Genomic DNA, 12,815 nt, shown 5'->3' on the forward strand with positions numbered 1-12,815 from the left:
TATCTTTTTAAGTGCATTCAAGAACATTTAGTGTCTTAAAATACTCTGTATTGCATTTGATATCCTGAAATATTTTTTTATATACATTTATCACCTTGAAATATTTATTTTAAATGAGTCCATCATCTTCAAATTTTTTTTTCTTTTGCCTTAGTACTAGATGCACCAAACAATATTCTAGAATATTAGATGCATAAAAAAAAAAACTTTATGGTACATGATGTATCAAAAAATATTTAAGGTGTTAAACTCACTTAAAAAAACTAGAGTGCACTACAACATATTTTAGATGTTAAATGCAACTTAACCCATCTTTTAAGTAATATCATTATTTTCTTCGTTTTCATTTTAAGATAAAGGAAGAATGTCCATTTTTGTCTCTAAAGTTTTTTTCATGAAAGCCATGGGTATAAGAAATTTTTTTTGGAAACGATGTGAGCCCGAAAGTATTAAAATTAGAGTAATGTTATTCGTTTTTAACAGCCACATACATCGGCCGTTAATTTAGGAAATGAACAACTAATGAAACATCAGTTTTGAGCCAAACCCTCTGTGGCGTAGTGGCACATAAGTTGCCTTGGGTGCAACTAAGAGTGGAAACAAACCAGGTCAGGCCAAGCTTTACTCTTAACAGGTCAGGTCTGTTTTGTAGCCTATAGACCTGAGCCTAGCCTGTGGTCTATTACAGGCTTATTTTTCAGTCTGAGCCTAGCCTGTATAAAGGCCTGGCCTGGCTTGAAACCTGTGAAAAAGCCTGTTTTTTTAAAAAATTCAAATTACAATAAGTTTTTTTAGAAAAAAGCTAAAATAAAAAAAAAGTATACATAATAATTAATTTTTTATTTTTTTCTTTTATTTAAATTTTAGTATCATAGGTACTGTTTTAAATCTTAATTACAATTTATAAAGATATTATTGAAAATTAATTCTGATTGTATGTTAAAATTTGGGACAAAACTATGTTTAAGTATAAAAAAAAAATTAAGACAAATAAATAAAGAAAAAAATATTAATTTTACAATGAATAAAGAGAGTATCATACTTTAATTAATATAACACATAAGTTAATTAATCTATCATTCTTGGAACAAAAATTTTCTTTCCTATTTTATTTATATTTTTAAGATTTAAAGATCATATTATTTATTGATATTTTTATTTTAAATTATATTTTTATCTTTACTTGTCAACTAAACTTCAAAATCTAAAGAAGAACTAAGCTATTAACTATATATTAAAATTAAAAAATAAATTAAAAGTGCACATTAACAATACCATTGACTATTTTTTTTATATATTATAATTATAAATTTCTAACAAGCTCAGGTCGGCCTAACAAGCTTAACAAGCTTTTTAGAGAGCCTAAGCTTGGCCTATTAATTTAAACAGGCCTTCAAACAGGCCTGAGTCTATCTTTTTTGAAAAACAGTCTAGGCCAAATACAGGTCAGGCCGTAGGTCCCTAACAGGCTGCCTGGCCTATTTCCACCCCTAGGTGCAACCGGCTTGCTGCAAGCATTAGTTTGCTAATTAAATAAAAAAAAAGAAAAAAATCAGTTTTATATATGAAAAAAGTGACTAGAAAAGAATTAATTAAAGAAAAAATATAATAAAAAAATGGAATTTAAAGAATGCTTTTGATTAAAAAGCAATTTAATTTGACGTGCTCTCTGGCCCATGAAAGAGGCGTCACTTGACGTTTAGCTGTGCTTTGGTTGTTTTTGGTGAACATTAGATTTAATTCCCAGAGGCGAAAGCATAACTTCTCGTTTATATAAACAACAATGGATTTTCCCCCCGGGCAAACAGAAGTGAAAGTTAAAGCACGCTTATGATTTTGCTCAAAATGAAAAGCCAAAGAGCATGCTTTTGATAAAAGGGATAACCTACAAATTTATCCCAAAATTTTACTTAAAAACGCTAGCCATAGAACTTTTTTTGACGTAAATTTTATTTTGAAAACTTAAAATTCTAGCAATATTGTCCCTACTGAAAAAATTTGACTTCAAAATGCAATGCTAGTGAGGATGTGGCATCTGCGTGGCTGAGGAGAAAAATTTATCCTTTACTTGAATTGAGAGAAAATCAAAGAGAAGAGAAAACTAGAGAGGAAAGAAAACAAAAAAGAAAAATAAAGAAAGAAATAAGTTCTTCTCTGCTTAGATATGAGAGAAAACGCGAGAGGAAGAAAAAGTGAAGGAAATAATGAGGTGGGTCTCATGTTTTTTTTTTCTCTTTAAATTTTCTCTTAACTTACGGAGAGATTTGGAAAATTCTTGACTTCTTCCTCTTCATATTTTTTTTTTAAATTGAAAAGTTGTTCACTTTTAATTTTGGGTTAATATAAATTTTAATCCCTCAAATTTGAGCCCATTTAGGTATCGGTCCCTAAGATTCAAAACTCATTGTGTTGGTCCTTCAAATTGTATCCGTTTTTTGCCATTGGTCCCTGGTAGCTTTAGGCCGTCAAAATCATCTAAGTTGGCACTAACTCTGTTATATTGATGATGTGTACATAGAAGCTGGTATGTACATGGATCTTATATGGAAAAAAGAAAAAAAAAATAGATAAATGGATGTTTTAAAACACAGCGCACCTGAAGAAATTGACGCACTAGCAGTTGAAAAAGAAAAAGGGAAGGGGTTAGGGACTTAGGGTTGAAGGGAAGGCCGTCAGTGGTGACAAGAAAGATCCAACACCCACAGATAAGGTGATTGAGGAGAAAGATCCAGCAAAGGAATTTAAGATCAGATGAAGGCAACGGAGATCCGGCAATTGCAGGGAAGGGCGATTGGTATTTTGTAAGTTGTTGATATAAGTTTTAATTTTCTACAACATCTCTCCTATCCCATCTTCTCCTTGTCTTCAACATCGGATTCAATGTAAGCTGTAGTGAGGTGGAATGGCTTCTAGTAGGAATTCGTCGTAGTTTTCACTTCATGGACTGAACAAATTATGATAGAAGATTTCTCAAGTGCCCAAATTACAAGGCTAGTGGCTGATAATTTTTTCCTATCAAATTTGATTAAGTTTCTGGATTGATGAATTTCTGTTTTTGTTTAATGGCTTCTGGATTTGCTTAGCTTTTAGGAGCAATGGTCATGCAATTATTTTGATTGGATTGATGCACCGGTTGAGAATCCAACATTGGAGGAATTAAAGAAGATGAAGAAAGACAATGATGATATGAGAAGGCAGCAATAAAACTAACAGACAACAACCTATATCAATAGTGAGACCAAAAGGCAGTAGCGAAATTGACCATCTAAAGTACATGGCAGCCTTAAAACTAATAGACAATGGTAGGGACTAGGATTAGAAAATAACGGAATAGGAAAATAAGGATGCAAAAGGAAAATTCTAGTAGAAAGAACTGCAAGTATCTCACAAAACTCTCTAAAAGACCAAAGGAGAATCTCCAATATGAATATACTCTCTGAAAAATGTCGTGTCTTGTTCATCAGGCTAATAAGCCTTTTAATAACAAATTATATAGAGAGAATATGTTGATAATTCAAAGATAACAATCAGCAACTAAATCTAGAAGGCAGCAGCGAAACCAAAAGATCAACAGCAAAATTGAACATGTAAAGTACATGGCAGCAACAAAACCAACAGATAGCAACCTATATTAATAATAGGGATAAGGTGCATTTTTACCCCGGAAGTGTTCACGTAGAAGCTATGGGTGTCCGGAAGTTTTTTGGGTCTCAATGTCGCACTGGAAGTATAAATTTCATAGCAATGTCGCCCCGAGCTAACTTTCAACTCACGATCAACATTAAAATTACCTTTCTCTGAACTGTTTTTCTTAATATAAATTAGAGAACTGGTCTTCTTGCATACATATTCAAGAACTGCTCTTCTCAAATACTTATTTGAGAATGCTCTTTGGTCTTCCTAAATACATATTTAAGAACTAGTTTTCGGTCTTCTTAAGTACATATTTGAGAACTGGTCTTCTTGAATGCATATTCGAGAATTGGTCTTTAACAAGCATAACTTGGCAAAAATCAACCTTTATTTCCTCACATTGCATGAGTTATTGCCAGAACGCATTAACATATACGATAGATTCTCACCTTTCAACCAGCAAAACTCGCCAAAATTACTGTTACAGTTTCTTCCCTCGACTGCCGTTGATAAACCACATTCCTTTGGTGACGGAAAAGTCATAGTTCTCCGACAAGTGTGGGTGCGCTTTACTATTGACCTAACCCTTTTTCCCCTTTCTTTTCTCATGTTCTTGGTCTTTTTTATTGCTCCGTCTGTGTGTTTTCTTTTAAGTCAGCGCTTTTTCCCCCATTATTTATATGTACATGTCAGCAAGCCACATTATCAAACTATTGTCCACCTCATTCTCTTAAGTTAGATGCCACATCATAGGTTAACAGAGTTAGTGCTAACTCAGACTATTTTGACAGCCTAAAGCTACCAGGAACTAACGACCAAAAACATATACAATTTGAGGGACCAATAGCATGAGTTTTAAATTTCAGAACCAATACCAAAATGGGTTCAAATTTGAGGGACCAAAATTTATATTAACCCTTTAACTTTTTATCTTATAACAATATTTTATTAAATAATTTGGCTTTAGAATATAATAATATAAAAATATGTATAAACCAAATAACTAAATTTTAAATTATTCGATGATGCTAATGTTAGTATAATTTTCTTATTACAATATTTGATTTGATTTTAAAAATGATATATTTTGATAAAAATATTTTAATTATTTAAATATTTGTTTATTTTTTTCCTCTATTTTCTCCTCTCTATCTAAGCCCTCTGATTTTTTCCTCTCTCCATTTCCCCTCTTATCTTGTCCTTCCTTCTAACTTTTCTTCACATCCAAGGAAGCAAAGAATTAAAGTGCCTTGTGATATGAATGAAACCAATCAAAAGCAACACCCCCTTAATCAAAAAGCCTTGATAAACGATCCCCATCTCTTCCTTCACTCTTCTTTTCTTCTCCCACCTCTCCAAAAACTGCAGCCTCTTGAATGTTGGCCCCCAACTGTCCTTTAATTTTAAGGTTTTTTTTCAATTTTTTTATTATTAGATTCTACATAAAATGTATGACATTTTAATATCTTATTTATAAAAAATGATTTAATTTGTAATTTTTTATAATTTTTTTAAAAGATTTAATACTCTACATTAAGAAAAATAAACCATTTAAAGTGCTAAATCTTATAATTTTACAATTGGCGAAATTGCTCTAAAAAACTTTTCTGATGCCATGGCTCTTTTACGAAAACTTCGGGAGCAAGAATGACTTTTAATTCAGGCCCCCAAAAAAAAAAAAAAAACAAAAGACTATATATATACATCCACTCTTCCTCAATTCTCTTGTAGTTGTACTAGGCACACAAAACTGAGTTGCTTTCGCGCACAAACTGTGAAAGATGGCGTCGTCGAAAGTGAGCTTAAAGTTGTTGATTGACACAAAGGAAGAAAGAGTTCTCTTTGCCGAAGCTTCAAAAGAGTTCATTGACTTTCTATTCAACTTGCTTCGCTTACCCCTTGGCACAGTGACCAGGCTCCTAACCAAAAACGCCATGGTTGGCTGCTTAGGCAAACTCTACGAAAGCGCAGAGAATCTGGACGACGTTTATCTCAACAATCCTGAACAAGACAGGAACGCTTTGCTGAAGCCAAGTGCTCCATTAGTTTCTGGCTACCTTCTTCCTGCCGCAAATGATGATGATCATCATGATACCAATTCCTCAGGAGCTGCTCCAAATCTCTACACGTGTGGGGGCGGTTTTGGGAGCCATTGCAATTATGCTGTGACATATGTTATGGACATGGCGTGTCCAAGTTGTGGACGCCGCATGAACTGTGCCGTACAATTAGTAGGTAATGATATAAAGGTGGCAGAAGATTCAAGTGCGAAAGGCTTTGTGAAAGGAGGGTTCACTTACACTGTGATGGATGATCTTGAAGTTCGTCCCATGTCTACCATTTCAACCATCACTTTGATCTCCAAGTTCAAAGTCAAAGACATTTCTTCCATACAAGAAAGGGTTGTTGAGTTGGGAATGGAAGAGGTAACATAATTAATATATGCGGGGACTTCATCCCTGAGACTTTTGTTTTCATTTCCTGTGTTTTCCAAAGATGTTATAGTTTAGGTTATCATACTAAAAGCATAACATAACCTTTTCCCTAAATGAAAATCAAGTCGAAATTTATTATAAAGTTATTTTTTAAAAATATGTATGTTAAAAAAAGTGTTTAGATGGAAACCAAACCATGGTTTTAAAAATAATTTTATAACATACAAAATAAATATGTAGGAGAGTTTGCCTCAATTTATAAAAAGTACTTTTAAAAAATAATTTTGATGATATCCAAATACTCCCTAATCAATTTTCTTTTGAATATCGTTGGATTAAAGATGATATAATGTGTCTTATTTACTCTTAATTATTATTCAGTTGCTTTTTATATTCTTGCTTACTTTTTTGATGCTAGCTCTTTTTTTCCTTTGTCCCTTATAATGTTTGTAGACTCTAATAGTTTTTCCTTTCATTTGATAGGGTACTAAATTGCTAAAGGCTTCCTTGCAGTGCAAGAATGTTTTGACGAGTGTTTTTCTCAAAAAAGACAACATAAAGAAGCAAGGAATTTCTCAAGACATTGTAATGGAAGCTGAGACTTGCTAGCTTCCTTTTGCTTCTGTGTTTCATCTGTCTTCGTTTCTTTTTCTCCTTTTGGCAGGTGACGTCTGTTTTAGTCTACTTTTGTACTGTTATGAACTTATGGGATGTGTTATTTTTATGCTTAATCAGGCTGGTGAAATTAGTTACTGTTGCCAAACCCAATTATATGTATGAAGCTAGTTATATAATTTCATGCTTCCTCAACAATTAAAAGTAGTTCTAAATCATGATGCTGTGTCAAGCGACCAGTTTTTACTGTAAAGAATACTGAAAAATCCTAAAAGAAAAAAACACTTTCGTTGCATTATTGCGAGTTACTGGTTCAAGAAAAAAGATAGAAAAAGAAAAATTAGAGTCATTTTCATAGGGTATAAGCATTGGGCACAAAGGGGCCATTATCATTAATAGAGCTCCTATGAATGGCCGTACACTATCCCCCCCCCCCCCACCCCCGGGGGATAATAGCTGTACACTATCGCTGTGGTCCTTTTCTGAGGAAGCCGGCCAACCTTTTTCAAAATGTAGTTTTTGAAAGGTACATATTTATCAACAGGAGCAATGAGACTTTTTTTTTTATCAAAATATTATAAATAAAAATCCTATTTGCTAGCAAGATTAAAATCACTTATAAATATATTTTACGTAAATCGAAATAAAATTTTTCCTATATATTTATCTTATATTTTGTAAATCATAATTGAAAACGGTCCAAATATTACATGATGGAAAAGATTACCTATACGCTGCATTTTTTGAAACTCACTGTGAACAAGTTCAGCCTGAAATTTTTTAAATTGTTCACAGCCTGATATATTTTTTTTTAAATGAAAAGGTGGAACTCGTTCATAAGCACTCCTGTCCTTTTTCACTTTTGATAAAAAGAAAAATTACGTACAAGTTCCAAAGAGTGGACTTTATTTATCTAACGTCCCATAAAATATCAAAATTGCTAGCAGATCTTAAGAGAGATTAGAGTATTATATTCTAATTGTAAAATAACATCACTACCTCTCAGATTTCCAACTATAAAGCATGATGGCATGTCACTAGTTAACATAAGTTTATGGAAAACTACATACCATATACATTAGTATCCATCTTGTGCATGTACGTGATAATGTTTGCTACTAAGATTCTTCCAAATCTCACCCCTCCCTTAACCAATCATAGTAGGTCAAATGATAAGAAGAAAGCGTGCATGAAGAAGGGCAAGAAGATGAAAGTAAAGAAAGTGGAGAATTTACATGCATTTCAATGTAAGGATTGAAGTCGCTAGTAATTAATTGTGGACATGTTGAGCATGAAATGTGATGTAATGTTTGATGTATGATGTTAATGGCATGTAACTCAAAGTATAAGAATAAATGGAAAACCATAAGACTAGTTGTTGCATGCTTAAATTAAGAGAGAATTAAAAGTAAGAAGCTAATGAAAGATAAAAACGAAAGTCCTGGAATAGTGAGTTTGTAACTCCAGTTTAACCCAGCAAATGGTGGAATCTGATCACGAAATTTGGTGATCATATAGTACACATTCCAAGCTTTAAAATGAGATGCAAACCACCTCAATTGGATGTGTACACAAAGAGATATGAATTTTCATAGTTGAGGCAAGAAATCTGAAAGTTACAGTATTTACTAAATAAACAGTAAAGTTTAATGAATAAATTGTACAAACCGATCAAGGATAAGTCTAATTTCTTTTTTTTTTTCCTATAGAAAATTGAAAGAGCTTCGAGCAGAATGTTGGAGCACCTCAATACAATTTTTATAGAATTAGTTATGAATTTTTGAAATTGGACCTGTAATCTAGAATTTAAACAGTGAATAGTAACATGAGTAATTATGTTGAAATTTTCAATCCACTGACTTGTTTTATAATCTGTTTGACTCATAATACTTAAAAATATGTACTCTGAAGGGCAAAAGTAAGGAGATTACACTTGATCTAACCTGTTTCTATTCCTATTAGTCGTCCAGATAATGATAGTGTTGATCTCTCCAATGGAATCCCTGACCCCCTTGTTGCTTATGAGGACATAGAGAAGGGAAAATGACAAAAACAAAGCTAGAAATTCCTAGATTTTAAATAAAAAATATCAATAAAAATTTGTTGTCATTTACAAATTCAACATTGTCAATACCAAATAAAGTGTTGTTATCAAATTTGATTTGAAATTTAATAATTTCCTGCTTCCTTTTTATTATTATTATTTTTTTTTACAGAAAATGATCTTCTTGCCGGTGATCTCAACTCGAATAGTCCTTCCTCCTTGTCTCTAGGAATTTTGTCAAGCTCAAGTGGCAAGTGCATGATTTAACTTTTATTAATTTTAATTTGCAAAATACATTTTTAAGAAAAATAGAAGGCGAATTCCTTATGTGATATTAACTGATTAAAAATTTAACAAAGTTACATAATAAATATGTACCAAATTAACTATAAGCTTTGTATATTTGACGAAAAGAAGTAATTATAAATTTTGTCTAGAGTACACCTATGATGGATTAATACTTCCCAGCAACATTACTTCTAAAAGAAGTTTTGAACACCCATGGCTTTTATGCAAAAACTTTCGAGGCAAAAATAGACTTTATCCCTATGTTTTTTCTTTTATAAAAAAATTAATTATATAAAAAGGTTAAATGCATCCAGTATTTTGAGATATTTTCTCAGATGCATCTAGCATCCTAAAATATCTTTGTGGCTAAAGTTTTTTTTTTTAAATGCATCTAACACCTTAAAGTATTTTTTTGATATATTCAATATTCTAAATATTTCGTAGAAACGTTTAGCCCCTTAAAATATTTTTTGGTACATATAACATTATAACAAAAAAAAATACTTTTAAGGTACTAAATTTGTCTTAATGAAGAAAACTATACAACAAAAATGGTGCATTATAAAGCTTAGGAAATTAAATAAATAACTAACAGAACAACAGTTTTGAGCCAACACCACTGTGGTCTACCTGGTTGCGGCTTTCATCCGCCTTGCAAGCATCAGTTTGCTAATTAAAAAAGAAAAAAAGAATCAGTTTTATATATGAAAGAACCGAGTAAAAAAGAAAAGAAAAAATAAAATACCAAAAAGTGGAATTTAAAGAATGCTTTTGATTAAAAAGTAGAGTACTTCAATATCACGCGCATTGTGCTCCGTGAAAGCAGCGTCATTTAACCTTTAGCTGTATTTTGGTAAACAAGGCTCAAAGCCCATATCTTTATCTTTAGCTGGCTGTTCAAGGTTAACACAGACTTCCATCTTTCAAATTTTTTTTAATTTTGATTTTAATTTTTAAAAGTTTAAATTATAAGTTTTGGTCATCTTAAATTTTTTATTTAAAATATTAGTCTCTATAATCTAATAAAAATTTGAATTATTTTGTCTTTTGAGGGACCAAAATCTATAATTTAAAATTTGAAAGATTAAAATTAAAGATAAACATAAGGACTGATGATTATATTCACTTTTTTTTTTACCTGGATATCTTTAGCTTTGTTTGCCGGGGTGAAATTGAAATATCTCATTTATATAAAGGGATGGAATTTTTTAATGAGCAATGGCGCCCGAAAGTTGCAAAATTGCTGCAACCTCGCCGCGATCACCGGATGGAACCTAAATGAAAAAGTTTGACTTCGAAATGCAAAGGTGCCAAATGATGTGGCACTCAAGAGTCGGCCACCTCATCATCATCAGGACCTCAAAAGCCACGTGTGAATATCGGTCCTCCCTCCCTCTTCTACAACAGGACTCCTTGATCGCTCCTCATCAGAATATAGGGCCCACCAGGCGAGATGCAATCTGTTGAAGAAGAATCAACCGTGAGTGGTGGTGGTGAGGACGGAGCCGGGGACGGCTTGAGAACGAATTTGGCAGAGGGTGGAGAGGAGGGAGGCGATGAAGGTGGGCTTGAAGCGTCGTGGCCTCTTCTTCCATTCCATACTCTGTTTCGTCTTGGATACCCTCTTGCTTGAAGGGTGATGTTAACGTGGTTATGAGATTTAAGTCGAGGCCTTTTTATAAAGTAGGCGTCGTTTTTTATTGCTTTCATGTGATGTGGCACTTTAAATTTCTCTCCGATCAGCCACGCAGATGCCACATCGTTGCCAGCATTTCATTTTGAAGTCAAGTTTTTTTATTTAACAGTCAACCTTGGGTTTTCATCCTACAATTTTGCAACTTTTAAGGTGACATTGTTTTTTTGTTCTTTTTTTTTAAAAAAAAAAGCTTTTGAGATAAAAATAATTAAATACGTGACTACATATATGCCCCCACTCATCCTCAATTCTCTTGGGGCGGTACTAAGCGCACAAAACTGATCTGCTTCTCCGCACAAACAGTGAAAAATGACGTCGTCGAAAGTGAGCTTGAAGTTGTTGATCGACACAAAAGAAGACAGAGTTCTCTTTGCGGAAGCTTCAAAAGAGTTCATCGACTTTCTATTCAACTTGCTTCGCTTACCCGTCGGCACAGTGACCAGGCTCCTAACTAAAAATGCCATGGTTGGCTGCTTAGGCAAACTCTACGAAAGCGCAGAGAATCTGGACGACGTTTATCTCAACAATCCTGAACAAGACAGGAACGCTTTGCTGAAGCCAAGTGCTCCATTAGTTTCTGGCTACCTTCTTCCTGCTGAAAATGATGATGATCGTCATGATACCAATTCCTCAGGAACTCCAAAACTCTACATGTGTGGGAGCCGTTGCAATTATAATGTGACTTATGTTAAGGACAGAGCGTGTCCAAGATGTGGATGTTCCATGAGCAATGCCGCACAATTAGTCGGTAATGATAAAAAGGCGGCGGAAGATTCAAGTGCGAAAGGCTTTGTGAAAGGAGTGGTCACTTACACTGTGATGGATGATCTCGAAGTTCGTCCCATGTCTACCATTTCAACCATCACTCTGATCTCCAAGTTCAAAGTCAAGGACATTTCTTCCTTACAAGAAAGGGTTGTTGAGCTGGGAATGGAAGAGGTAACATAATTAATATATGCAGGGACTTCATTTCTGAGACTTTTGTTTTCATTTTCTGTGTTTTCTAAAGATGTTATAGTTTAGGTTAGTATACTAAAAGCATAACATAACCTTTTGCCTCTGTGAGAATCAAGTCGAAATTTTTTGTACAGTTATATTTTTTATAAATATCGATCGCATGTATGTTTGACCAGTTTTCCTTTGAATACAGTTGGATTAAAGATGATATAATACATGTTTTATTTACTCTTAATTATTATTCAGTTGGTTTTGATATTCTTGCTTCCTTTTTTGATGTTGGCTTTTTTTTTGTCCCTTATTATGTTTGTATGCTCTAATAGTTTTTCCTGCATTTGATAGGGCGTTAAATTGCTGAAGGCTTCTTTGCAGTGCGAGAATGTTTTGACCAGTGTTTTTCTCGAGAAAGACAACATAAAGAAGCAGGAAATTTCTCAAGACGTAGTAAATGGAACGTGAGACTTGTTGGCTTCCTTTTCCTTCTGTGTTTCATCAGTCTTTGTTTCTTTTTTCTTCTTGCCTTTCTCTTTTAGTGGGTGACATCTGTTTCTGTCTACTTTTGTACTGTTTTTGTTTGTTCTGCTGGATACTTTTGTACTGTTATAAACTTCTGGTGTGTGTTATTTTTATGGTTAATCAGGTTGGTGAAATTAATTACTGTTGCCAAACCCAACTATATGTATAATTTCATGCTTGCTTAACAATGAAAAGTAGTTCTAAATCACGATACTGTGTCAAGCGACTTGTTTTTACTGTAAAGAATATTGAAAGATTGCAAAAGAACAAACACTTCCATTACATTTTTGCGAGTTACTAGTTCAAGGAAAAAAAGATAGAAAAAGAAAAAGTAGCGTCATTTTCATGGGGTATAAGCATTGGAGAAAAAGGGGCCATGATCATTAATAAAGCTCCTGGGAATAGTTGTACACTGTCGGGGGAAAAGATTTGAATTAAAAGTATAGTTTTAAAACCGTATATATTTATCAAGGGAAGCAAAGAGGCACTTTTATCAAAATAACTATAAACAGTAAAATAAACTACTCAAAGTCTCAAATACTATAAGATGAAAACTCGTTTGATTTCCACTGCTCTCTTGTTCACTTTTGATAAAAACAACGCCTAAAGACCCACTTCATCAATTTCCTCT

General features: G+C 33.2%; 1 protein-coding gene across 2 annotated transcripts; it reads left to right on the plus strand.

Moving 5' to 3' along the window:
- The first annotated feature begins 5,406 nt into the window (after positions 1-5,406).
- Positions 5,407-12,376, plus strand: LOC114746110 (uncharacterized). 2 transcript variants are annotated; one of them, XM_028934298.1, is made up of 3 exons: positions 5,407-5,753; positions 11,357-11,650; positions 12,011-12,376. In XM_028934298.1, exons 1-3 carry the CDS (start codon positions 5,415-5,417, stop codon positions 12,125-12,127), a joined length of 750 nt encoding a protein of 249 aa, XP_028790131.1. In that variant the 5' UTR covers positions 5,407-5,414; the 3' UTR covers positions 12,128-12,376. The 2 variants fall into 2 exon arrangements, with proteins under 2 accessions (XP_028790131.1, XP_028790130.1); XM_028934297.1 differs by lacking the exons at positions 11,357-11,650; positions 12,011-12,376 and adding an exon at positions 6,552-6,901 and having other exon boundaries at positions 5,407-6,059.
- The last annotated feature ends 439 nt before the right edge of the window (positions 12,377-12,815 follow it).

This window comes from Neltuma alba, unplaced genomic scaffold, assembly GCF_004799145.2.
Source record: "Neltuma alba isolate B1F8T4 unplaced genomic scaffold, ASM479914v2 tig00004898_pilon, whole genome shotgun sequence".
Lineage (NCBI taxonomy): Eukaryota > Viridiplantae > Streptophyta > Magnoliopsida > Fabales > Fabaceae > Neltuma > Neltuma alba.

What these genes read in the sequence shown, in the direction of transcription:
- LOC114746110 (XM_028934297.1), top strand. Translation starts at nt 5,415, where the DNA reads ATGGCGTCGTCGAAAGTGAGCTTAAAGTTGTTGATTGACACAAAGGAA. An exon ending in TTGAGTTGGGAATGGAAGAG is followed by an intron (nt 6,060 to 6,551) that starts GTAACATAATTA and finishes TTCATTTGATAG; the next exon opens with GGTACTAAATTGCTAAAGGC.